At 41.4% G+C, this 26730-nt stretch overlaps 1 protein-coding gene across 1 annotated transcript in view; it reads left to right on the forward strand.

The window, feature by feature from the left end:
- Positions 1-2677: 2677 nt before the first annotated feature.
- The window catches only part of LIMA1 (LIM domain and actin binding 1), a 57856-nt gene continuing 33803 nt past the window's right edge, over positions 2678-26730 (forward strand). The window contains exons 1-3 of the mRNA XM_052640130.1: positions 2678-2796; positions 15219-15264; positions 25254-25748. Of these exons, the coding sequence (XP_052496090.1) occupies positions 2678-2796; positions 15219-15264; positions 25254-25748 (660 nt within the window). The remainder of the gene's footprint in view (positions 2797-15218; positions 15265-25253; positions 25749-26730) is intronic.

The following is a 26730-nucleotide window of genomic DNA, read 5'->3' on the forward strand; positions in this document are numbered from 1 at the left end:
TACAATTATTTGTGTGCATTAGCAAGCTTGGCAGATTGTATACATTATTTGGGCAGGACCTTGTAGGAAGTAGTTACTAGGCAACCTGGTACCAGAGGGCTTTCCCAGGTGGCACTAGTGATAAAGAACCTGCCTGCCAATGTAGGAGGCATAAGAGACTCGGGTTTGATCCCTGGGTCAGGAAGATCCCCTGGAGAAGGGCATAGCAACCCACTCCAGTATCCCTCCCTGGAGAATCCCACGGACAGAAGAGCCCAATGGGCTACAGTCCATGAGATTGTAGAGAGTCAAATATGACTGAAGCGACTTAGCATGCACACAACCTGGTACCAGAGTTTATCAAAAATCATGTACTGATTATCACCTTTATATGTTTCACAGGGTGCTAATCACATCGCTAGGAAGCAATAGTGTGCTTCTATGAAGATGTAGTCAGGGTGTGAGCCGCCTCACTGGGTGTAAAGTGTGCTTATCCTAGCATTATACCAAGGTAGTTGTTCTGACTCGGCTTTCTGGCTGAGAGCAATCAAAACCACAGAATTAGACTTGGGAGTTAAAATCCTTTTACTTTTTCACACTAAGTCCCTCAAATAATTAATGCTTTTCCTTTTATCATGAACAAATATGAGAACATGATCTTTTGTATTTTTTTAATTCAGAATTGATCCCTTTAGAATTGATATCATTTATATGTGTAGTTACACTGGGGAAGCATAATTATACCAAATAATGTCTTAAAGTGTTGGCCAGTGTTTCCTGGATGTGTTTTAAAGGGTCATTATTGTGGTTTTACATTATTACGTTTAGCTGAATACACAGCTGTGTCTTTTTCTTGTTAGAGAAAGGACTGACAATGTCTGGTAGGTCTGTCAGTTACAAACTGAAAAGCAGATAGATGAATATCATATCAAGATTATTTGATACATGTAGGATTATTTCAGAGAATATGTATAGAATTAATATTATTTTATCCAGGGAGAAGAAGTAATACAAAAAAACTAAATTTTTTACTTACTTATTCTATGTCAGGGTCTTTTTTTATCTTATTTATTCCTCATGAAGATACTATGGGAAAAGAAAAAAAAAGATACTATGAAGTGAGACTTCCCTGGTGGCCCATTGGCTGAGACTCTGTGCTTCAAGGCCGAGGTCCCAGGTTCAATCCCTGGTCAGGGAACTAGACCCACATGCCGCAGCTAAGAGTGTGCATGCCACAGCTAAAAGATCCTGTGTGCCACTGCTAAGACCTGGTGCAGCCAACTAAATAGATAAAGATAAATACTTTTCTAAAAAGGTACTATGGAGTAAGTACTATTGTTATGGATAAGAAATCTAACTTTTAGGGAAGGACACACAGCTTTAAGTGATGGGGCCAACATTCCCATTTAAATGCATGTGTCTCTGATACCAGAGCTCCTTACCATAGGAGGGTTCTATGTTGCCCTCCAACATGGGAATTTAAACAAACAAATAAACAAAAACAATAAAACTAGCATTGTTTTCAGACAAGGCTTTAGTGGGGAGAACAGGGACTACCTGTGGAAAAGTAGTGTGGTCTTTTGGGGCTGCTTATCACTTACTTTGCATCACAGAACTTTTAGGGTAAAATGGAGGCCCCCGTTGCTTGGATATGCACACTGTGCTCTGCGGTTGTCAAGGCTGTTGGAAGCAGTAGCCGATGAACCATGCATTCTACCGATCAGTTACGTTCTTTGGTTGTCACAAGAGCTGCAAGGAGTACTTTCATCTATATTGTTCACTCTTCAAATAAGGAAACTATTGACTCATTTCTAATCTCACCTCTTTTGGACAAAGGTTGGGACTCCTTTGATAATTACTAGAGCAAAACCAAATAATCCAGTTAATGGATAGGGTCTAGGTGATGTCAGTCTAGGTGTTGTCAAGAGTATGACTTTATGGTATTTTTTGACTTCAAGCCAATACTAATATATTATACTTAAATGTTCTTGATACTATAATATGCCTAGTATTTAAAATATATTATCTCCTTAAATTCACATCAAAAACCCTACAAAGGGGTAAGTATTCTCATTTTTCAGTGAGGTAACTAAAACTGAAAATATTATATAATTTGTTTAAGGTTACAGAATTATTATTTCATTTGATGTCTATCTTGCCTTTAAGCCTGCGCTCTTTATATTATTCAGTGCGGTATCTGTAGCTCTTTCCCTAGTACCAAGTGGCCAGTGCTGCAGAGCTTGGGGAAAGAAGGCAGCCAAAAGAAACTTGGTTGTAGGTAGAACCTAATTTGGACCTGACTCTGCAGAGATGCCAGTTGTACTTCCCCTGGGGTGTAACTCAGAAGAGTGGAACATTTCACTCCAAATGTGACTTTGGAACAGACTTCAGTTCAGGGAAAGGCCAATCGCTGTTTGCACAGTGGGGTCAGTCATAAAATGATGCAAACTGAAAGGGACCTTAGAGATCACCTGATCTAACCTTCTCATGTTACAGGAAACTACAACCCCAGTTCAACCATCTGATCTAGGTTACAGTTTTTGAGAGAACCGGTAGAGGAATACAGTCTGCTGCTCCAGGGCTCTCTGCTCTCACTTACACCACACTGTTGCCAGTCATTGGATGCTGGAGAACTCTCTTCTGTGCCTAATATTCTGACTTTCTTTATCACATAGGTACTTCAGTATCTGTAGACAAGATGGAACCAACTCCATTTAACAGACGGCAATGGGCTTCTCTATCGTTGAGGGTTACAGCCAAAGAACTTTCTCTTGTCAACAAGAACAACTCATCGGCCATCGTAGAAATATTCTCCAAGTAAGTGCTGATCCTGGCCCCAAAAGGACCATCTGTCTTGAGCAAACATTACCACCTGTCAGGGAGATCACTAAAGGAAGGACATGGTATCTAATGACTTTCTGGAGCACCTTCTGGATTTTGAGTACCACACAAGACTCTGTGATAAAGGAAGATAATAATAATCAGGAGATATATTCTCTGTACTCGAATTTTTGTTCAGTTTGGGAAAGAAAGAGATGTAAACACAGGAGAGAATTATGAAACACATAGTTATTAATCACAAGGTTAGCAAGTCCAAAATGAATGGGAGTAAGAACTAGATATAGGATGAGAGGCAGTATGTGGCCACCATGGATAGAAGCTGCCAGGAAGGCTTTCTGGTTGAGGTGAGGGTTTTGTTTTTTTTTTTTTGGTTTGGGGGGTTTTTTGAGATAAGTTTTGAGGCAGGTTTTTAGTTGAAGGGAGTGTTAGATGCACTTTATGCCTACGTTGTCTAATAGGGTAGACACTACATATAAGGCTATTTAAATTTAAATTAATTAAAATAAATTTAAATCATATTCATTTAAATTAATTTCAATTAATTAAAATTAAATTATGGTTAAAATTCAGCTCATCAGCTGCACTAGCCACATTTCAACTGTCCAGTGGTTATGTGTAGCTGGTGGCTACCACACTGGATATTGCAGAGACATTTCACCGTTGCATAAGGCTCTGTTGACCGGTGTAAACTCTGTAGGCAGACTGCAGTCCATTGGCTGCCTATTTTAGTAAATGAAGGTTTATTGGAATACAGCCATGTCTTTTTGTGTATTGTCTGTGGCAGCTTTTGTGCCACAACAGCAGATTTAAAGCAGAGACCGTATGGCCCTCAAAGCCTAAAATATTTACTATGTGGCAGTTTAAGGAAAAGTTTGTTGACCCCTGCTCTGCACTATGGGTTTTTTGATATGAGGGCCCCTTTCCTTCATACGTTATATTCCTAGTGTGTAGCCTGACAATTAGAACATATTTGCACTCAGCAAATGTTGAGGGAATGGGATAAGTTAGTGAGATGGTAAGCACGTTAACTTCACTCAGCTAGAGATGCCATAGAGCTTAGGGAAGATGGGTACGTTTACCTCACTAAGTAGAATTTCTTACTTTAGAGGAGATACATTTAAAAGAAGGAAGATGGGAAAGATTTAAAGAAAGTGATTGTGGGAGCTCTATCTAGAGCACAGCTAAATACCAGTAGGAAGTTTCTGTAACCTACCACTGTCACCTTTTCTTCAATGACAAATCCATCAACCACCTGCTCTGTGGAAAACACTGCCCATCTGACCTGTTCACCGTGGGTATCGCTTAAGGTGGGGTAGAGACGGAGGGAGAGTGCACAGCCCTTTCCCCTTCTATGTTATGCATTTTATATTGCTGTAAATTTATCTCAAACTTATATTCTTATCAAAAAGAAAAGAAAATCAATAAAGATATTGCAGAAAAAAGAATCCAGATCTGAAAAACTATTAAGACTTAACTCCTGGCCTCAAGGAATGTAACAATATAGTTTAGTATAATTTATATTAGTAGAAGTCCTCAAACTTCCTTCATTTCAAGACTCGTGTGAGATACTTGTTAATAATATGGTGTTCCAATTATCTATTGCTGCACAGAAAAAAAAATCTCCAAAATTTAGTGTCTTAAAATAATAATAGCATTTATTTTGCTGTGAGTCTCCAATTAGGGCAGTGCTTGCCTTTGTTGCCTTCACCATCCTCGGTGTCTCAGAACTGGGGCCATAGTCATCTAAAGGCTTACTCACTCATAAGTCAGGTGGTGGATGCTGGCAGTCATCTGGGCTCTCAGCTGGGGCCATGATCAGAATAGCCGCACGTGGCTTTTCCATGTGGCTGCTTGGCTTGCTTGTCTGGGTTTCAAGGGCAAGCATCCAGAGAGGGAAGGAAGGAGGGACAAAGAAGGAGGGGAGTCAGAGTAGCAGTTATGTAGTCTTTATGACCCACCCTCAGAATTTATTCAGTATCACTCTTACCACATTCTCTTCATTAGGACTGAATCATTAAGCCTGGCTCATATTCAGAGGGAGGGGAATTTGACTCTACCTTTTGGTGGGAGAAATGTCAGAGATTTGGGGGGACATATTTTAAGCCATCTGGTATGGCTTCTCGACTCCTCCCTTAAAAATTCTGATTCTATGTATCTGTGATGGGCCCCAAGAATTTGTGTTTTTAACAAGTATAGTCTAGTGGTTTTTAACTTCAGGGAAGTTTAAGAAGCACTGGTAATGGAAGAGATGGACTTGTGAACTTGAACATAAAGCAGAACAAATAAGGGTTATTTGTAGGAGAAGGCAATGGCACCCCACTCCAGTACTCTTGCCTGGCAAATCCCATGGATGGAGGAGCCTGGTGGGCTGCAGTCCATGGGATCGGATCGCTAAGAGTCGGACACGACTGAGCGACTTCACTTTCACTTTTCACTTTGACGCATTGGAGAAGGAAATGGCAACCCACTCCAGTGTTCTTGCCTGGAGAATCCCAGGGGTGGCAGAGCCTGGTGGGCTGCCGTCTACGGGGTCGCACAGAGTCGGACACGACTGAAGCGACTTAGCAGCAGCAGTTCAAGTAAAGATTCAAGTAAAGGATCATGAACGCTAAACGTGAATAAAGGAAATAGGAAAGCAAGCAGTCAAGCATGAAGAAATACAGAAGGGAGAAGGGATTGGCACAGTTCAGTTAGGACAGATGATGGAAGGCCTTGAGTACCATGCTGAGTTTGGGATTTAGTTAGATAAGCAGCAGAAACAATGATTAGGCTTCTATTTAGAAAGATGCTCTGGCAACAATGTAAAAGATATATTGGAAAGGTGACAGACTGATAGTATGGAGACACAGTTCTGAGACTCTCTTGAGAACCCACATGAAAGTTATTGAGGGTGGGGGCGGGAGGAGTGGAAAGGAAGGGGAGGTTTTGAGACAGTGTTGAGATATGATTAATGGGATTTGGAAACTCTGTTCTGCAGAGAAACTTCTCCACATTCTTGCCCTTTTCACCCTCCCCAGCCCCACCTCTCTTTCACTGAACTTGGTTTTCCCTTGACATGCATTCTATCTGAGTCGTGCCTGTTTTTTTTTGTGTGTGCATGCTACCCTGAAATTTTCTGGGACCAGGACTCAGGGGTGCTATCTCTCAGCTACTGTTTCCCATCCATTGTTTTTGTTTTTCTTTTTTTTTTCCTGCCTTGATCTGAAGTTCTAAACCTGTGCTTTAAGCTTACATCTAACCATAGTATCCTTATCCTCCCCATCATGGCAGTGGTGTGCCAAGCTCCTTGCCTTCCTGGGGGACCCTAGCTTCCCACTTCATTTTCTCTTCAGTATTTCTCAACATTTTGGATGAGGCAGATCTTCCTTGTACAGGATGCTCATCATCTTGCCTTCCTCCAAATGCTAATAGTTCCCCATGATATGGTGACAGCCAAAAAAAAAAATGGGGAGGGGAAAACCCCACGAAGATTCCCACACACTTCCAAATGTCTGCTGGGGCCAGTGTAGAATCACCGACCCACATAAATGACCTGTCTGATAGTATGGACTCATCATTTCTTCATTTCTTATTTATTTACTTATTTATTAATAATGCACCATGTGGCTTGCGGAATCTTAGTTCCCTGACCAGGGATTGAACCCACGCCACAGCAGTGAATGCACTGAGTCCTAACCACTGGACCACTAGGAAATTCCTGTGGATTCATCATTTCTTAATCTTCCATATGTCTTCCATCTGCTCGTTGTCTCCCATGCCCGTGTATCTAGTCCCAACCTTCTCATCACCCAGAATCTGTCTCTGAAATATGTGTTTAGAAAACCTAGTTTCTAATTAGAGCCTCCTGTCCTACCTATTCTACTTTCTTATTCCCACTGACCTTGCTCTTTGGCCAAACTGGAATACCCAGGCCATGATTATTGGTCCTTTTCTTGGCTTCACTTCCTTCCCCGCCTAACTCGGTCAGTCACTTTAGTTAAACTTTTACCCTTCCTCAGTTCCCGTCCCAGGGTTTTATTCTGTCGTCATCCATTTCAGACAGTTCTCAAGATAGAGAATTTGGGGCCTGTAGTAGCACTGATGAGCGGAAGTTGAAAAAAGTTGCTCATTTTAGGGGCTTCTTAATCTTGCAGAGAGAAAATGCAAAGGAACCTTAGAGGCCACCTTCTCACAGCATAGTAGGGTGACTGTCTTTTCACCGCAAACGTTTTAAGGGCAAATGGCAGTTATGCAAAATTGTAAATCCTGAACCCATTAATCAGAAGCAGTGTGCCAGGTACTATGGTAGATTCTTGATGGAAATTGATATTATTTCTAATCCTAATAAAAAACTATATGAGGAAGGACCTGATCCCTAATTTATGGTTGAGAACACTGAGGTGTAGAGTTAACCTGCCCCCAAGTTAATATTTTGTGTCTGTCTAGTACTTTTCTTCTGATGCATAGATCCTACTATTGAACTGGTTTTGAAGGATGAATAGAATTTTATTTGGTAGGCTGGGAGGATGGTGGTGACATGGCAGAGGAAGAACAGTCATAGGGAGTAAGGCACAGAAATGGGAGAGAGCATGGGGTGTTTACAACAGTGAAAACCAGAGAATCAGCCTGGATTTCTTCTCCAGGTTTCATACTTGATAGAGCCATATTGCTGATACTGCTTAAGGCTTTGAGGATTCACTCACAGTAGGTTCCCAAAGCAGATTGCAGGACTTCTTTCCACAAAGCGTACATTAATTTCTACTTCTAACACTACTGACCTCATTTTCTCTTATTTTGAAACAGTCTCTCTTAGAGAATTCTAATTCTTTAATTAGAATTAATAAATGGAGTTTAGAATTAGTAAATCCTATACAAGTCTAGTTAAGAGACCCTAGGAAACCTTGGGAGGTTTGTGATCAGAGGCTAATACAAAAATGTTATTTGGAGAAAGCTTTATCTGGCTGCTCTTTATAAGATTAGCTGGGCTTTGCTTTCTAAGTGTTAATAACGTTGCACATAATTATGTACATAAGAGTCATTTTTGTAGCATCATAGCTTATGTCTCATGAGTGCTTTATAACTCCAGATTGATTTCTTTCATTAAGCCTCTGTACTATCTAAAGCATTAAATCTGAATAAGGAGGATGCTCTTGATGAGTCAGTTTGAACAGCCAGCTTTGGTTTCACTCACCAGTGACTTCAGCATGGAAGAATCCTTTGCTTGATTAAAGGTTGACTCTTTTAGTAGAATTTGGTTTCTTGGTTCTCTTTAACTTATTTTTTAATGAATTTATTTTCCTTGTTTTGGCTATGCTGGGTCTTTGCTGCTGCATGGGCTTTCTCTGTAGCTGCAGTGAGCGAGGGCCTTCTCTGTAGCTGCAGTGAGCGAGGGCCTTCTCTCTAGCTGCGGTGAGCGAGGGCCTTCTCTCTAGCTGCGGTGAGCGAGGGCCTTCTCTCTAGCTGCGGTGAGCGAGGGCCTTCTCTCTAGCTGCGGTGAGCGAGGGCCTTCTCTCTAGCTGCGGTGAGCGAGGGCCTTCTCTCTAGCTGCGGTGAGCGAGGGCCTTCTCTCTAGCTGTGGTGCACAGGCTTCTCCTGTCGCAGAGCACAGGCTCCATGTGCTTGGGCTTCGGTGGTTGTGGCTTGCGGGCTCTAGAGAGCAGGCTCAATCGCTGTAGCACACCAACTTAGTGTTTCTGAGGCTTGTGGGATCATCTTGGACCAGGGATTGAACCCATGTCTCCTGCATTGGAGACACCCCTAGCCATCAGGGGAGCCCATCACTCATATGAAGGGAATCTAGCCCAGTGGTTTTCAAACTATCATAATTGAGTTCTTTAGAGGAATTTCAGAGGTCAGTTCTGGGAAGGCAGGAAGATCTAAAGGACCATGAATGTGACCTTTCACCCCAGAGGTCCTGCTTTGATCCCTTTAATATGTGAGGTTCTAAGTTATCATTTGAAAAGAGGATTCTCCAGCAAAAAGAACTACTGATCTAGCTAACCTTTGTCCCATTCCTCTGACAAATAAGAAACTTGAGATCCAGCATTTATGACGAAAGATCACACCCCAAGATAGTGGCAGAGCTTAACCCAGGACACTTAATCCCCCCACCACCATGCCTCCCCTCCTGTCCCTGCTCCTCCCACTCTTGTTATAACTTTACCCATTCCATAGACCCAAGAAAGAGCAGGTTTATATTTAGTTTTCTGTGACTGTCCTTCCATCATTAAGAAAAACTTTGACCCTCAGATCTCTACTTCTTTGCTTTTCTGTACTATTTTAGTGGTGAAATTGTTCCAGAAGAAAATGCATTGCCTAAAACTTGGGAATTTCCATTTTCCCTTTCTTTTTTTTGGCTCAGTGAGACCTTTCCTCTATTTGAGGGCATACAAGCAAAAGAGTCATGGCTCAGGAACTCCGTTCTCTGGCCTTAGAAAAGTTTGAGACAGTTATTACTCCCCAGATAATTTTAGCATCCTCCATCAGCTGCCTGCCTCGCAGCTGAGCATTAATAAGCAGTTGCAAGATTAAATTTTGTATGTGAAGAGGAGACTGGAGGACAAGAAAATCTAGGAAGGGAAGAGGAATATGCTTTTAATTATAGAAATCTCATGACAAATATTTTTTCCCTCAGGTTTGAATCTTTTAAAATGCCTTTTCCCTCCCCATCAGAGACCTTCACATTTTGTGTCAGAATAATACTAACTGCTCTGAGCATATTTGAAGAAAATCTAAAGCCTGAATCCTAATCTAACATTGAATTCAGAAGTATTGTACCTCAATATCTCTTAGCATTTAAAGTGTCACAATGTAAAAGTACCAAGGACCTTACTTGAAAGAAAGCAGTGGTGTGGAACCTTTCTCCCTGAGTATCCACTGTTTAGCAAGTACTTCATTACAAATAAAGGGTGGTGATATTTGAATGGGAGTTTCAAAATACAATTCAAGACTGCCATTGGCGTATACACCTGTATCTTACAGATGCCTCAGTGCTAAAAGAACAGGACTAAAGGTGAAGACTGTTTTGATCTTTCTTTAAATCTGTGTTTCTATTAAGACAATAAAAGGAAGGGAACCGCTGAGCTTATTTACCCAACTAACCATGGTGTAAATTGTTCTCCTTGCCTTGGAGGACAGTTGACCAAGAATCAACCTGTCTGCTGATTGGGCTCTGGCTTTCATATATTGTATTATATTGCTGTAATATACTGTAGATTATTACCCAAGGAGTGTGGAAACACAAGTTCAAGGCCAACTTTTAGTTCCTTTCTAGCTCTAATCTGCTGTGTTTCTGCATTTCTATTTTCAGGGACTCTCAGATACATTTCACTTGTCACTTTCCAATACATTAGTACAAGTGGGGAAAAAAAAATACACAGGGCCATTCACCAAAGCACTATTTGTAATGATAGATAACTGTAAACAATCCAAATGTCCATTAAAAGGACTATGGGTTAATAAATTATAATGGAAGAGGATTACCAAGGTTACCAAAGACTTCTGTGTTGCTTAGAAAAGTTATCTAAAACATATTGAGGAGATGTTTGTTAGCCTTCATCTTAGATGACCTCTTGCCACTTTTCCTCACATTTTTTCTCCCCGTGGTTTCTCTGGAAGTCTCTTGTTTTTCCTCCTACCTCTGTTGCTTCTCATTCTCCTACCTCTGTTCCTTCTCTGTTCTCTAACAGAGAATGAGAACCTCTTCTTCATGTTCTGACTGCTAATTGTTAGTGTCTCCAGGACTGAGTTCTGAGCCTTTTCTTACATTGCACATTCTTCATAGATGATATCACACACTTACACAGCTTTCATACCATCTATGGATGGACAAGTCCTAAATTTGTGTTGTTCATTCAGATCTCTCTTTCCAGCTCTAGAACATGTATCTAATCACTGTTACCACCAAGGGGATGTTTTGGTTAGCATGGCTAACACAGAACTCTTCATCCTCCACGTCCCCAGCTTTGCTCCTCCGTCCATTGACTCAGCTGTTGAAAACTTGGGAATCATTCCTGACTTGTTTCTCATTACCAACCCTGTTGATTCGACTTCTGAAATATACCTCATGTCTATTCACCTTCTCTCCTGTGCTACCTCCCTGGACCTTCCAGCATCATCTGTCACCATTGCTACCTCTATCCTGCACCCCGACTCCGGTCCATTCTCCACACAGCATCCAGTGCTCTTTTGAAAACATAGCTTGGGGACTTTCTCAGTTGTTCGGAGGTTGTTAAGACTCTTGCACTCTCCAGCAGGGGGCATGGATTCAATCCCTAGTTGGGGAACTAAGATCCCACATGCTACTCGGCATAGCCAAAAAATGAAATAAAAACATAGCTTGGATTAATGACCATTCATTGTACCATTGACCATTCATTCATTGTACCTAAGATTACATTCAAAATTTTTAGAATAGCCTGCAAAGCCCTTGATGCCTGGCATCATCTCCTGACCTTTGCCTTTCTCAATGTGCTTCAGTAACATTGGAGTTCTTTGTCTATCTTATGCATGGGAGACACTGTCTTGCCTTAGGGACTTTGTGTGTGCTCTTTTTCTATGCCTGGAATGTTTTTCTTGCTTTGTTTTGCCTGGCTGACTCCTGATCAAACTGCAGATTTCAGCCTAAAGGTCATTTCCTCAGCAAGGCTTTTCTTCACACACACACACACACACACACACACACACACACACACACACACACACACTACCCCACCCTACCCCACACCCGCCTTCTCAATTGCTTTTCTTCACACACACACACACACACACCACACCACCCTACCCCCACACCCGCCTTCTCAGTTGCTTTTCTTCACACACACACACACACACACACACACACACACACCACCCCACCCTACCCCACACCCTCCTTCTCAATTGCTTTTCTTCACACACACACACACACACACACACACACACACCCCACCCCACCTTACCCCACACCCGCCTTCTCAATTCAGTTCCTTTGTTAGGTTGTTTAATAATACTCTGTCCATCTTTGAAAGATTTATCCCTATAGTATGTGTTTAATATTTAAACCATAAGCTGTCTGAGAGCAGGAACTATGCCTTTTTTGGTTATTTCTTTCACTATTTTTTCTCTAGTGCCTAGAACATACTTTTTTTTATTTTATTTTTTTGCCAGTGCCACTTGGCTTGCGGAGGCTTGTGGAATCTTAGTTTCCCGGTCAGGGATTGAACCAAGGCCATGGCAGCGAAAGCACCAAGTCCTAACCACTGGGCCACAAGGGTCCCCGGTGGCTCAGATGGTAAAGAATCTGCCTGCAATGCAGGAGATCCAGGTTCAATTCCTGGGTCAGGAAAATCCCCCAGAGATTTGTGGGAATGGCAGCCCACTCCAGTATTCTTGCATGGGGAAAGCCCATGGACAGAGGACCCTGGTGGATTACAGTCCATGGGGTCAAAAAGACTGAGTGGCTAACACTTTCACTATTGCTTGAATGAAAACTCAGGCTGCTCTAAAATGGAGAAAAGTAGATGCAGTACAGTATGTACAATATTATTTGTTAAATATGTTGCAAATGCAGTATTATTTTAAATTTTTATATATTTTAGATGTTAATCTCTTATCAGATATATGATTTTCAAATATTTTTGGCATTTCATGGTTTGCCTTATTGAAAAAACTGTCTTTTCCCCATTAGATGGTTTTGGCACCCTTGTCAAAACCCTTTGACCATATATGTGAGGTTTTATTTCTGGGCTCTCTATTCCATTTCATTGATCTTATATCACTGTCTTTATGCTGTTACCACACTCAATTTTTAAAAAATTTTTGGTAATATATACATAACATATAATTTACCATTTTAACCATTTTAAGTATACATTTCAGTGGCATTAAGTCCATTTACACTGTGCAACCATGTTTTTGTTCTTTATATAGCTGTGTAGTATTCCATTGCATGAATACATTATAATTTATTTATCGGTCTGCTGCTAATGGACATTCAGGTTGTTTTCAGTCATTTGCTATTATATTTAGTGCAGTGACAAACAATCTAATGTAAAAGTTACTTTTGCTTATGTGAGTGCACCTATAAGATAAATTCTGGAAACAGAATTGGCAAATTGTAACATTTAGGCTTTTGTAATTTTTGTAAAATTGACAAAATGCCTTCCCTAGAGGTTTTATTTATTTACCCTCAGTGTATTGGCTTTTTTTTTCCTTAAAAAAATGTTTTTTCTTAATTAGATAAGAAACGTTCTTAGTGTTGTTTGAATTTTTATTTTGAGGCTGAACATTATTTTTTGAGTCACTTGATATTTTCTATGAACTCTGTGTTTATGTTTATGCCCATTTTTCTACTAAGTTTCTTTTGTTGACTTCTTACTGATTTGTAAGAGTTCTTTGTATTTTAGGGAAATAACCCTTTTGTCTGTAATATGTTTCAAGTATCTCTCTAGCTTGTTATTTGACTTACAGCAGTTCTAATCCCTTTTTTTTCCATAGCTGTGGCCAGTGAAATCCCAATTGTTTTTGGAAGTTCTTTCATCCTGCCCTTTAAGAAAACTCTGCTCACTTTCAGAGTATTACTCAGTCTAGTGAATGAGACACTGCTACCTGATTGTTAAACTTTAAGCGGTAGTAAGAACTGGAGGAGACCTTAGAAATCCTCTCACGATCACTTAATTTTGTGGATGAGGCCCAAACAACTTATATAACCCAGGTTACGTAGTAGGAAAGTAATGATGTTAAATCTAGGAGTTTCCTCTGGCTTCCATTTTGGATGAGGTTGTTCCATTTAACACACACACTAAGGAAGTTCTGAGCTTGTGAAGGTATTTATGAGTTGAAAGTTAGTTTCAGCTTGTGAAGGTATTTATGAGTTGAAAGTTAGTTTCAGTTAGGGAATGGACCCTTTCCCATATTGTTTTTTATCTTCTTGTCTCATCTCCTTTTCCCTGCCCAAATGCCTTGTAAATTCTGAAAGTCTGCCTTAAGGAAAGAACAAGTGACCCATTGACCAAGCCCTTTTCTAGGGTTGGGGTTAGGTTGGTGGGTTCAAGGCCTGCAGGCCCGAGGAATCAAATCAGTAAGTTGTAGGCATGCAGGCCTCACGTGGTGGGGATTCTTCTAGTGATAGTGCTGCCTTCAGCGTTTGACTCTTCTAGTGATAGTGCTGCCTTCAGCGTTTACTCAGAGGCTCTGAGGAAGCCCCATTAAGACCGTTCTGAGTGGTCTGGAGATTTGCTGTGGCCTGGATGTCCCAAGCCTTTTTTGCCTTCAAATGGAGGAAACCTGATCACCCCTGAAAAGCCCTGGGACTTCAGTTGTTCCTCAGGAATCTCCTGAGCAAATAGTAAAAATGATAAAATAAAATGATTGAAAGTAATAGTAAAATTAAAGGAAGAAAATTATAGAAGCCTGTTCATCAACTCTAAGATGCCATCAACTGTAGGCTGGGCCATTATTTTATGCATCACTAAAGAAAAAATACTGTTAATTAAAAGGAATAATGCTTGCTTAGCATAGAAACTTTTCTCACAAATCACTCTTACACATAAATTTTAAAAAAGGAAAACAATTTTTCTCTCAATGGCAAATCGAAGTGTATTCTCATTAAAGACATTTCAGCGGCATCCCTGGTGGCTCAGACGGTAAAGCGTCTGCCTGCAATGCCGGAGACCCGGGTTTGATCCCTGGGGTCAGGAAGATCCCCTGAAGAAGGAAACGGCAATCCACTCCAGCACTCTTGCATGGAAAATCCCATGGACCGAGGAGCCTGATAGGCTACAGTCCATGGGGTCACAAAAAGTCGGACACGACTGAGCGACTGAGCGACTTCACTTTCACTTTCATAATACCTTCAGATATATTTAACTGAGCAAAAGCGACAGTACCAATGGCTTAGGCTACATTTACACATGTACAGGCCGTATGACTACTTCTTGATCATTTGGCTGACAAGAACTGTAAAATTTTAGAGGCGTTAATGAGTGGGGAAAGTGCAACCTAGGGTTAATGTAATACTGTATCCTTTGACTAATTCCAAAGCATTTATATACATGGCTTTTTATACGTTTTTATACATCATTTATTCTTCCCAGCATTATAGTAGATCGTTTTCTAGGTAAGGAAACTGAGGCTTAGAGACGTTGACTTTCCCCAGATCACATTAAGTAATGAAACTGAGACTTAAAAACCCCAGGCTTTCTGCTGTCTCCATTTTCCCAGCGTTTGTCCTCATTGTCTTGGCTCTTTCTCTTAGAGCAGTTGACTGCAACAGTGCAGGAAGTGAGGGCTGCCCCGATTCTTTGCTTTTGAGACAGGTGACTGATGATAATCCTTGGGAGAGATAGGTGTGCAGATGTGGTTTTCTTGAAGTTTGAAAGTGTAAAAATTTAAGTTTAATTTGAGAATATTCTCTTTCCCCCCCACCCCTCTTCTCTAAGGTACCAGAAAGCAGCGGAAGACGCAAACATGGAAAAGAAGAGAAGTGTAAGTATTTGGAAGCCCTGCGACATGTGGAACTTCGTGGTCACAGCTCATGTGGCCCAGCCACCTGCGGCCTCTGCGGGACCGTGGGCTCCACATCAGCTGAGCCAGGCCTTTGTGCCAGCTGGTCTCATTGGTGAACCATTTGCTCAGGAGAACTTGGCTCAGGTGCAGAGAATCTTATTTTTTTCCCTGAGGTGTTCCTTTGAGCCTCTTTTTCTTTCCTGAGTTGAGTGAAAGACAGAAGGCCAAGTACTTTGCTCGTGGTTATAAAATGGCTTACTGCTTCTGCTCAAGTCAGGAGACAGGGCTTCCTAGGCTGTTGTTTTTTTTCCAAATCAAACAACCAGAAAGTCTCTCTGCATTTAAATGGTAGCAGCTGTGCAGCTGTTGTCATTCCCCTGGGTTCTTTGTTTAAAGCAAACTTCTTGACCCAGTCTAGTTAGCAAATTTCTTAGCAGCAGGATCCACCAAAGGCGAAAACCTCAGAACCAGCTCTCGGCTCTACCCATTTTGTACTTTCCCGCTGGCTAACTTCCAGTTTGGCTGGGTAGTGTATTTCTTTTGAAATCTTACTTGATTTCTTCATATGAGGGGAAAAGCCTCACATATTTGGGCAAGAATTCATTTGTCTGGCATTACAAAAATATCCTCCTGGCAGTTTTCAGCACCTAACCTATTTAAATGAGTGCAAAGCATGCCTCTGTCACTTTGTCTTCTCCAAGGGGGCAATGCTGACTGGGTCTTTGACAATTTTCCTGTAATTCGAGAATGGAGCCCTTCTGGTGCACTGTAAGAAAACTTACCATCATTTCACTCAACTGCTGGTTTTCTTTTCTTTCCTACTCTCTCTCTTGCTTGTTATTTTTCCCCTTTCTCTTTTCTTCATTCCTTTTTTCCTTTCACTCATTCATTTTAGCAAGTATTCAGAGTGCCCACTATATGCCAAGCACTGCTTTAGACACTAATACAGATTACTTCTCTGCCCGCATGGAGTTTATATTCTGGTGGAAGAGACAGACAATAAAGATGTAGCAGGTATAAAACAAAATGAAGCAGGTAAGAGGGATGAGTGTAGTGGTCAAGGAGACATTTGAGCAGAGGTCTGAGGACAGGAGCGTGGGAGAAAAATAATTCAGGCAGAAGATAAGAGAACGTGAACATGCCTCAAGGCAAGAACATCCTAAATGTATTTGAGGAATAAGAAGAGAAATGTCATGTCCAGAGGACATGGACCTTAATTCTGATTAAATGGGGGCCTTTGAAGGGTTTGTGCAAAGGAGTAATGTGATCTGACTGAAATTTTAAAAAGAGGAGGAAGAGACTAGAGGAACAGTAGCAAAAGCGTGAAGACCAATTATAAGACAATTGCAGTGATTTAGGCAAAAGATGATAATAGATTGGACTGGAGTAGTAGCTATATGGGCTTCCCACATGGCTCAATGGGTAAAGAATCCACCTGCAATGCAGGAGACATAAGAGATGTGGGTTCAGTCCCTGAGTCAGGAAGATCCCCTGGAGGAGGGCATGGCAACGCACAGCAGTATTTTTGCCTGGAGAATCCCAAGGACAGAAGAGCCTGGCGGGCCACAGTTCATGGATCACAGAGTCAGACACAGCTGAAGTGCCTGAGCATAGCACAGCACACAGTAGCTCTATAGGTGATGAGAAGTGGTCAGGATTTATACTGAAGGTAGAGAGGAAGAATTGCAGCAATGCATTTGGCACAAACACCAGGAAAAATTCCAGTGAGATCAGGAAGGTGGCAGTAAAAACAAGTTTAGAGAAGGGAAAATATTTGTTAGAAGCTTAGCTTTGGACATGTTAAATGTAATTCTTTATTAAGACTTCCAAGTAGAGATGTCAAATAGGAGCTTCGATGTACAAATCTGTAACTGGAAGAGATCCAGCCTGGAGAGGAGATGTGTGTGTATCAAAGTATCAGTGGTTTGTAAAGATAAGAAATGGATGAGATCACCTGGGGATTGAGTGTAGCTAGAAAAGAGGTCTGAGTACTGAGCTCAAGGGCAACTTGCCATTTAAAGGTTGGAGAGAGAAGGAAGAACCAGCAAAGGAGACTTAAGAAGGAGCAGCTGGTGAGATGCAGTGAAAAAAAGAGAATGCAGTACCAGACGTCCGGTGAGGAAAGTGTTTTCAAAAGGCAAACTATCGAGTCAAACACACAGATAGGCTAAGAATTAACAATCAGATTTGGCAACATGAAGATCATTGGTCTCTCTGTGCTGTTTGGTAGTGATGGGCTAAAGGCCTGATTGAACTAGGTTGTCCAATCAAGACAGTCGGATAACCAAAGTTGATACCGCAAGTGGAGATAAGCATTTATGGAACATCTTTAATGTGTCAGGTCCTGAAAGCACTAAGAGGAATAGGATGTGGTCCCCGCCTTCAAGGAACTGCTTAGAGTTTAGAAAGTAGGATTCATTTTATTTATTTTTAAAATCAGATAGCATTCTCTTTTTTTAAATCTTTGTTTATGTTATTTTTGACTGCACTGGGTCTTCGTTGCAACGTGCAGGCTTTTCTCTAATTGCAGCAAGTGGGGGCTACTCTCTAGTTCTGGTGCTTGGGCTTCTCACAGTAGCGCCTTCTCTTGTTGCAAGGCACAGGCTCTAGGCATATGGACTTCAGTAATTGTGGTTCCCAGGCTTAGTTGCTCCATGCCATGTGGAATCTTCCTGGACCAGGGATCGAACCTGTGTCCCCTGCATTGGCAGCTGGACTTCCAACCACTGGACCACCAGGGAGTCCCAGAAAGTAGAATTTAGAATCTCAGTGCGGTAAGTACCATTTTAAAGAAATGTGCAAGGTGCTGGGGGAGAATTAAGGAAGGACTCATAACCTGGACTATGTCATGTCAAGGGAGACGTCCCAAAAGAAGTGGTGTCTGACTGAGCCTGAAGGATGACTAGGAATTAGCTAAACAAAGGGGCAAAGGAGTGGTAGAGGAAGCGGCAGGTGCCCAGTGTGGAGGCATAAGAGAACAGGCACGTCTGACAGCAGAAAGCATAGCTGTCCCATTCACCAAGAGGGAAAACTCAGGAAAAGGGTGAGGAGTGAGGGGAGACTTCAGCTTTAGACAAGGATGAGTTTAGGATATCTGTAGGATTTCCAGGTAGAAGTGATAGGTAAGGAGAGCCATCTGGCTCGAGTTATAGGGTGTGAATCATCCATCTAGATGGGTGAAATACATCATCTATAGAAAAATATGTAAGGCGACTAAAGAGGATGACCCAAAAAGGCAGAATCTTGAGGGACCCCACCATATAAGGGAGGAACTAAGGAAGAGAAACCTGTTTAAAAAGAAAAACCTGAAGAATGGCTAGAAAAAAATGGGAAAAAGTCTAGGAAAAAGGGATGTCACGGAAACTAAGGAAGGAAATTTTTTAAAGGGGGGAGTGGTCAATAACATCAGATGCTATAGAGAGATCAAATAAAATAAAGGAGAAGTGTCCATTGCAATTGGCAGTTGAGGTAAAAGGGTGCGAGCAGGTGATTAAAGAAGAAACAAAAAACAGAAAAAAAAATCCTTTTACCTTACTAATAATCAATGAGATATAAATTTAAATGACTGAGATATAAATTATAACCTAAACAGTAGACAGATTTTTTAATTGATAAAGTCTACTAGGCAATGCCTATTAAAATTTTGGATATGTTTAATACCCATTGATCCTGCAATTCTGCTTGTAGGAATGATCACTGAGAAACACAAGTGAAATTAAATAAATGTAAAATGATATTTATTGCAGGATTCTTTGTAATACTGAAATGTTTAAAATCAGATATTCATTGGTGGGGAAACAGTAAATCATGGTATCTACATCCATTATAATAATATATCATATGTTATATATGATATTATATCATATGGTTAAGATTTTATGTAACATGGAAAGGTATCAAAAGCACATTAAATGATTAAAGCACTTATGTGTAGAATAGTAAGTATAGTATGATTTCGTAGAAAAAAAAGATACTGTATAAAAATAAGGGAAAAGTTGAGAGCATGTGCAGCAAACTGTTGACAACGGATATCTTGGTTACGAGGAGCAGAGGAGTCAAATAGAGAAACTTGAAGCATATATTCAAGGTATATATATTCCTATACTGACTATGACTCCCCCCCCCCACAATTAGTTCTTAAAAATACTTGTGTAATTGAGAAAAGTAATAAATTAAAAATAATGAAATGAAAATTGTAAAGAAGTAATTGGTGATCCTGATTTGTGCTAATCCAGAAGTGTTTTGGTAGTAGAATTAGAGGAATGAAAAGTAGTCAGGTAGGAACAGCAACTACACAAGGCTGTGCTTTCAAGACCCTTAACTGTGAAACGTGGGAGACAGCACTAGCTGGAAGAAAACGACATTGAAGATTGGTTGCCTTTTTTTTAACAAAAATGTTTTATTTTGGATTTATAGTTAGAATTATTAACTTAGTACAAAGAGCTCCCATAAAGCTCAGCCTACCTTTCCCTAATGCTAGCATGTTCTATAACTATGGTACATTTATGAAAACTAAGAAATTGACTTTGGTGTAACCCTATAAGTTAAACTAGACTTGATTCAGATCTTACCAGTTTTTCCATAAATGACAGATGGTTGCTTTTAAGATCTACCAGACTTGTAAGAGGTCTAATTTGTCTCCTGAAGAGCAGGGTGGAATGTATGTATAAATTTATAGCAATGGCTGTCCAGGTGAAAGAATACTTATATTCTTGGAAAGCAAGATAGAGACACATTCAGGAGCAAGTGGGTAAATCTGTTTCTTTAGCAAATGCTGGGATGAGGTTACATGATAGCTTCGATTTCCAGAAATTGAGCCCTTCTTTCCTCTTCCTCTTCCATTTGCATTTAGGACACAGAAACACAAATGGTCAATACCACCATTGGTTATATTTGCAGTTTCCTTTCAAGCCTGGGATATGCCACATCTTGAAATCTGTGCTGTTTGGACAGTCGTCTCCATAATGACTGGCTGCCACTTTTCTGAGTAGCTCTTAGCCTAGAAATGTCTTCCCCTCCTTGGAAGCTGTGCATCCAAGTGGTCTGTATTTCCAGCCTACTGCTGTATCCTACCAGACATCACCCTGCTTCTAAGATGCAGATTCCCCTGCCAAGATTTCAAACATTAAAGCTCATTTGACCCCACCTCTTCATTTTGCAGGTAGAGTAACAGACTCAAAGAGAGGAAGGGATTTATCCAAGGCCCCTTCCAAATCAAATATTCCTGCAGGAAGGACACTGTTGCATGTCCCAAGTGTGCCTGATCCTGTTTTAGGCAGCTGGTGATGATCCACAGGCAGCATCCACAGAGATTCTCAGCCTTGCTGGGTAGGATGCTGGATGTCACTTTGAGAAAGGAGGCTGTGGTTGTCTTGCAACCAGTGGGGCCCTTGAATCCTTGTACCCTCCTTGACTTCCCACTGCCTTATTCTAGGAAAGTACTTGGTAAAATGTTAAAACCTCGATGCAAATGACATTGACTAAAATTTCACCTTACTACTCGTCCTCCACCACCTGACTCTGAAATAATAGAGACTGTAGAGAGAGTAGAAAGAACAATAAGAGACTGTAACTCCAGTTCAGGATTTGAGAGATGACTGGAAACTGTTTGTTGATCATGATTGTGAGGTGTGGCTGGAGGAGTGAGGAGGGCCACCCATTTAATAATAGTCACCGCTATTAGTCAAATACAACATATGTGCTTTGTATAGTTGCATTTATTCTCCACAATGGCCGTGTACGGTAGTTTCCAGAAATTAGGAAACTTGCCCAAGGTCGTTTGGCTGAATGAAGCTGGATTATATAAGCATTATATGCTCATTATAGGAAATACAGATACCATATATAAAAGAGGTAAGTGATGGGGATTTGCTGTATAGCATAGGGAATTACGGGGCTTCCCAGGTGGTACTAGTGGTAAAAAACCCACCTGCCAATGGAGGAGACATAAGAGACATGGGTTTGATCTCCTGGTTGGGAAGATCCCCTGGAGGAGGCCATGGCAACCCACTCCAGTTTTCTTGCCTGAAGAATCCCATGGACAGAGGAGCCTGGTGGCTACAGTCCATGGGGTCACAGAGTCAGACACGACTGAGGCAACTTAGCACAGCACGGCACATGGGAAATTATATTCAATATCTTGTAATAACCTATAACGGAATAAAATCTAAGAAAAAAAAAATCCCTGAAGCACTTTGCTATATACCTGAAACTAACAACACTGTAAATTAACTATACTTGAATTGAAAAAGAAAATAAAGAAAAGAAAATATATTCTCGTGCTCATGCTCAGCCGTGTCCAACTCTTTGCAACGCTATGGGCTGTAGTGCGCCAGGCTCCTCTGTCCATTGGATTTCCCAGACAAGTATACTGGAGTGGGTTGCCTGGCCTGTAGCCCACTGTCCAATGATAACCCAGGCTGCTTCCGTCCCATACTCTTTTCACCGTGCTGCCCAGTCTGCTTTCAATTCTTGCTTTTGTCCTGTGCCTTTTTGCTTCTCGTTCTTTCCCAGAAAGCCTACAGCTACTGCTTCTGCCCCATCTTTTCCTGCCCCAAGCTCTAAAGTCCTGGACAACTACAGGGTCCGGGGCCTTCAGTGCTATCAGATCTCACAGCCCTGCCCTTCCCCTACTTGTTCCCACCCCAGCACTTTTGAACTTGTATCCTTAAGGACTCTTTTAATAAAAGAGCACATTTACTCCTCTGTTAAAATGCCCCCCTAAGGGATGTCCTCTACCCAGTTCTTTGTTTGGGACGTTGCTGATACTCCATCACACAAATCCCTTTCTTTCAGGTCATCACAAGTCAAGTGGAAATGACAACTTTCAAACCATTTACAAGTAACATCAAAATGATTTGATATTCCATTGAAGCTTTTTTTGTGTGACATTGTATTTATTTTTTATTATACAATGAAAGCACATTTATTATAAAAAAAGAAGAAAATAAATCCAAATGCCCATAAATCCATGATCCCCTGAGACAAGCTGTTAATATCATGATATCTTTTCTTCCAGACTACTTTTCTGTGTTTATATTTATAAACATGTATATGTATTATAGGACTTTCCCAGTAGCTTAGCAGTAAAGATTCCACCTGCAATACAGGAAAGGCAGGAGATGTGGGCTTGATACGTGGATTGGGAAGATCCCCTGAAGGATAAAATGGCAACCCACTCCAGTATTCTTTGCTGGAAAACTCCATGGACAGAGGAGCCTGCTGGGCTACTGTGCATCAGGTTGCAAAGGGTCTGTCAGACACAACTGAGTGACTGAGTACAGCACATGTGTATTTATAACAGGAAATCATGCTGTCATTTTTTTTTTTCCTTCATTTTTTTGGCCTCACCACATAGCTTGTAGAATCTTAGTTCCCCTGTGCTTAGTTGCTCAGTTGTGTCTGATTCTTTGTGACCCCATGGACTGTAGCCCACCAGGCTCCTCCATCCTTGGGGATTCTCCAGGCAAGAATACTGGAGTGGGTTGCCATGCCCTCCTCCAGGGGATCTTCCCAACCAGAGATCAAACCCAGGTCTTCCATATTGCAGGCAGATTCTTTACTGTCTGAGCCACCAGGGAAGCCCCAAAGTGAAAGTCTGTGTGTTGTGTCCAACTCTTTGCAACCCAGGCCAGAATTCTCCAGGCCAGAGTACTGGAGTGGGTAGGTATTCCCTTCTCCATGGGATCTTCCCAACCCAGGGATCGAACCCAGGTCTTCTGCATTGCAGGGGGATTCTTTACCAGCTGAGCCACCAGGGAAGCCCAAGAATACTGGAGTGGGTAGCCTATCCCTTCTCCAGTGGATCTTCCCGACCCAGGAATCAACCTGGGGTCTTCTGCATTGCAGGAAGATTTTTTACCAGCTGATCTACCAGAGAAGTTCCCCTACCAGGGATTGAACCTGGGCCCACTGCAGTGAAAGCCCCTAACCACTGTATCATCAGAGAATTCCCCATGCTGTCTTATAAATAGCTATTTCCACTCAAAAATGTCTTATGAGCATCTTTTCATGTCAATAAATATACTTTAATCACATGTCTCTGAGAAAAGTAGTGTCCAGTTACCAAGGCAAAATGCCACTTTGATTCTCAGGGCTTCTGTTTCAGCAGGGCACGGCAGGTGAAGTTGGAGACCCAGATGATTCATCCAGTGTGTCTCTGGAGGGAGCCCAGAGCCGAGAGTGTTGCTGGCAGTTAAGGTAGCACCAGCTTCCAGACCTGTTTTTATTTTTAAGATTTATTTATTTTTTGTTTTTTGTGGTGGGCGTTTGTTGCTGCACATGGGCTTTCTCTATTTGCAGAAGAGGGAGCAACTCTCTAGTGGCGCACACAGTTCTCACTGTGGCAGCTTGTCTTGTTGTGGAGCACAGGTTCGAGGCACTCGGTCTTTAGCAGTTGTGGCGCACGGGCATGTGGGATCCTCTAGGACCAGGGATTGAACCCGTGTCCCTTGCATTGCAAGGCAGATTCCTAACCACTGGACCACCAGGGAAGCCCCTGGACCTGTTTTTGTTTTGCTTTGTTTAACTTTTTATTTTGTAGCGGGGTATAGCTGATTAACAGGGTTGTGATGGTTCCAGGTGAACAGCAAAGGGACTCAGCCATGCACATGCATGGAGAAGAATGGCAAAAAGAATAGAACCCAGCCTGTTTTTTAATTCTCTCTTTTCCAACAAGAAAACTTTTCATGCTGCTTCTATTTCTGACCCATACACACTTCCCCCAATGAAGCATCTTGCCAGCTAAGATTTAAACACAAAAATCAAGCAAAGTTGTTCTTCCCTAAGTTTCTTTTTTCAAGTCTTGGTGTTACTTGAAGTGGCTCTCATAGTGTATTCAGAAGAGTAATAAGGTGAGAGACTTAATTCCCAATTTAGCTGCTAATCCTGTTTAATTCCCTAGAGTCTTTCAGTCCTAGGTGGTTTGTCCTTTCTTAGTTGAAAGGCTGGTGAGTCACAGACTGCAGGAATGGAGGGCGAGAAGGTATTGGAGTTTGTGCTTTGTTGGAAAGGTGCTGCTGCTTACTTTATTTAGGAGTGCTTTCGAAGTCTGGGACGTTGAATTTTACTTCACCAAGCATGTCTCCTCTAATTATTACAGAGCAACATGGACAATTTCCAGATTGTTTTCAATGTCTTATATGTATCAATTAATTGCAGTTTGACCCAGGTGAAAAAGAATTGTCTTAGATGTGTGTCTTTCCGTCAAGAGAGGGAGTAGTTTCATATGAAGCCTGGCTATTTTGCAACCAAAAGGTCTGGAAAATAGTGAATATTCTAATAGAATTTATACATGACCAACATGTAGAGAAGAACAGTGGGGGGGGGGGGGGGGAAGGATTCAGTTATTATGTAAAAATAAAAATTTTTCATGTAAATTATGTTACATATGATGATATATCACTTATGCAAATACATGCAAAAGTCTGATGGTTGCTTTAAATTTCCACAAATAGTTTCAATTCTTGATGCTACTATCCACAATTATTGGTATTGTGTAGTGTAAGCTATACTGCATCTTTGTCTCATTTAAAAGAAAAAAACCCAGCAGGATTCACCACGTAATTTTGTGGCATGTAATAATGAAATTTTATTAGTACATATTTACAGGATTTCAAGTAACTGGTAATTTGCTTTTTCTTTCTGTTTTCCCCATTAATCTCTGGGTAAAAAAATCCCTTGTCTCCAATCTAACTATCATTAGATCTGGGCTCTCCTTTCTTCTCATTTTGTCCTTATAAGGCTATCCTGTTTTATCACTTCCTGCTTTAGCTCCTGACTTTTTCTCTCTTCCCCTCTCCCGGGGTGGATGCTTTCTCCATGTGGCAGGGCTGTAACTGTTCACAGCTGTCGCAGACGCCAGTGGAGCAGGAGCAGCTCGGAGTTTTAACTTTCATTTTACAAAGAACAACATGTTTGAAGGTTTCAGCAGGCAAGTTGTAACTGGCATTCACTTTTTGTTCTTCTAGAACACTGAAAATCTCCCTCAGCATTTTAGAAGGGGGAACCTGACTGCGTTAAGGAAGAAGTGGGAGAACCCAGTGCTAGGAGCCGACTCTCTTCCAGACTCAGTGCGAAACAGCAGCGCAGAGGTCAGGCACAGAGGCGACCCTCCTCCCGCTGAAGTGGTGGGCAGCTTTGCCTCTGACGTCCAGGCTGACCGAGAGGAGCTAGTCCAACCCAGACCTAAGATCAGATCGCCTCCTGAAGCTCCTAATAAGTACCCGCACCCCCGCATCAAAGACAGTGAGCATCTTAAAGACCGCATCAAAGACAGTGAGCATCTTAAAGACCGCTCAACAGAAAGTAAAAAGATGGAAAATTGTCTGGGAGAATCCAGACATGAAGTAGCAAAACCCGAAATGAGTGAAAACGCAGAAACTGCAAACAAAATAGAGAAATACAATGTTCCGCTGAACAGGCTGAAGATGATGTTTGAAAAAGGTGAACCAACTCAAACCAAGGTAAGGATCGGGTGGGTTTAAAACTTGAAAAAAGGCCAATTCAGGTAACTAAACAAAGCTTTTTTTCTAGTCTAGGCTGTTTGAGTGGTGGCGAGTATGTGGTCAGTATGTCTTTTGATTCAAGTTAGACGAGTAGTTAATAAAAAGTCTCAGATGAATTATTTACAGAAATGCTAAGATTTGTGGGTCTATGACCCAGTTTCACGTGAAATTAAGTGCACACTGGGATTCAGGTCGATACCTAGAAAGGAAGAGAGTTTGATGCCGTCTGGGTTATGTGTTTTCCGACGCTTGGCCTTTTGATTTGTCTTCCTGTGCCTTTTGTCATTAGTAGCTTTGGGGGGTGGAATTACTGCTGAATCTCTCTCTGCCTGGACACAGCTGCAGGCTGAGTGTTAAGGCCAGAGTTTAACATTAAGACTGAGGCTTAGTTGTCTTCTTGCTAGCTGAATCCTTTCTCTTCTTAACTTCCTCATCTGTGCCTTCCAACAAATGTTTTCTATCAGCTAAAATCCTGTCCCTGGAAAAATCAATGAAAATAGCCAGACTAGCTGTAGCCTTCAGGAGTTTTGACTTGCAAATGCACAGAGTTGCATTTTCCTACAACTGCTAATGAAATTTGATCCTTAGTGTGGAGTGCAGACCAGGTCCCCAGAGGGAATTACTTAACTAGAAAATGAGTTACATATGCTGGTGACTTATAACACAATCCAGGGGCCGCAGAGCTGGTCAGTTTTTCCAGTTTTCTCATACTTTCCTGCATATCTGGCTTTGTACATGGGGTTCGTTTGTTACAACAGTCATTATAATGAAATAAACAGATCTGATGGGGAGCAAAGCCATCATTTACTCTAGATCACATCTAGATGGGAACGTGGACTTTTTTTTTTCCAGCTAAATATTTGGTCCAAATGTCTACATTTGTGAAGTAATGGTAGGAAGTGTTTCTTCTGAGGCAAAAATGGGGTAACTCATCCTAGAA

This window comes from Budorcas taxicolor, chromosome 5, assembly GCF_023091745.1.
Source record: "Budorcas taxicolor isolate Tak-1 chromosome 5, Takin1.1, whole genome shotgun sequence".
Taxonomy (NCBI): domain Eukaryota; kingdom Metazoa; phylum Chordata; class Mammalia; order Artiodactyla; family Bovidae; genus Budorcas; species Budorcas taxicolor.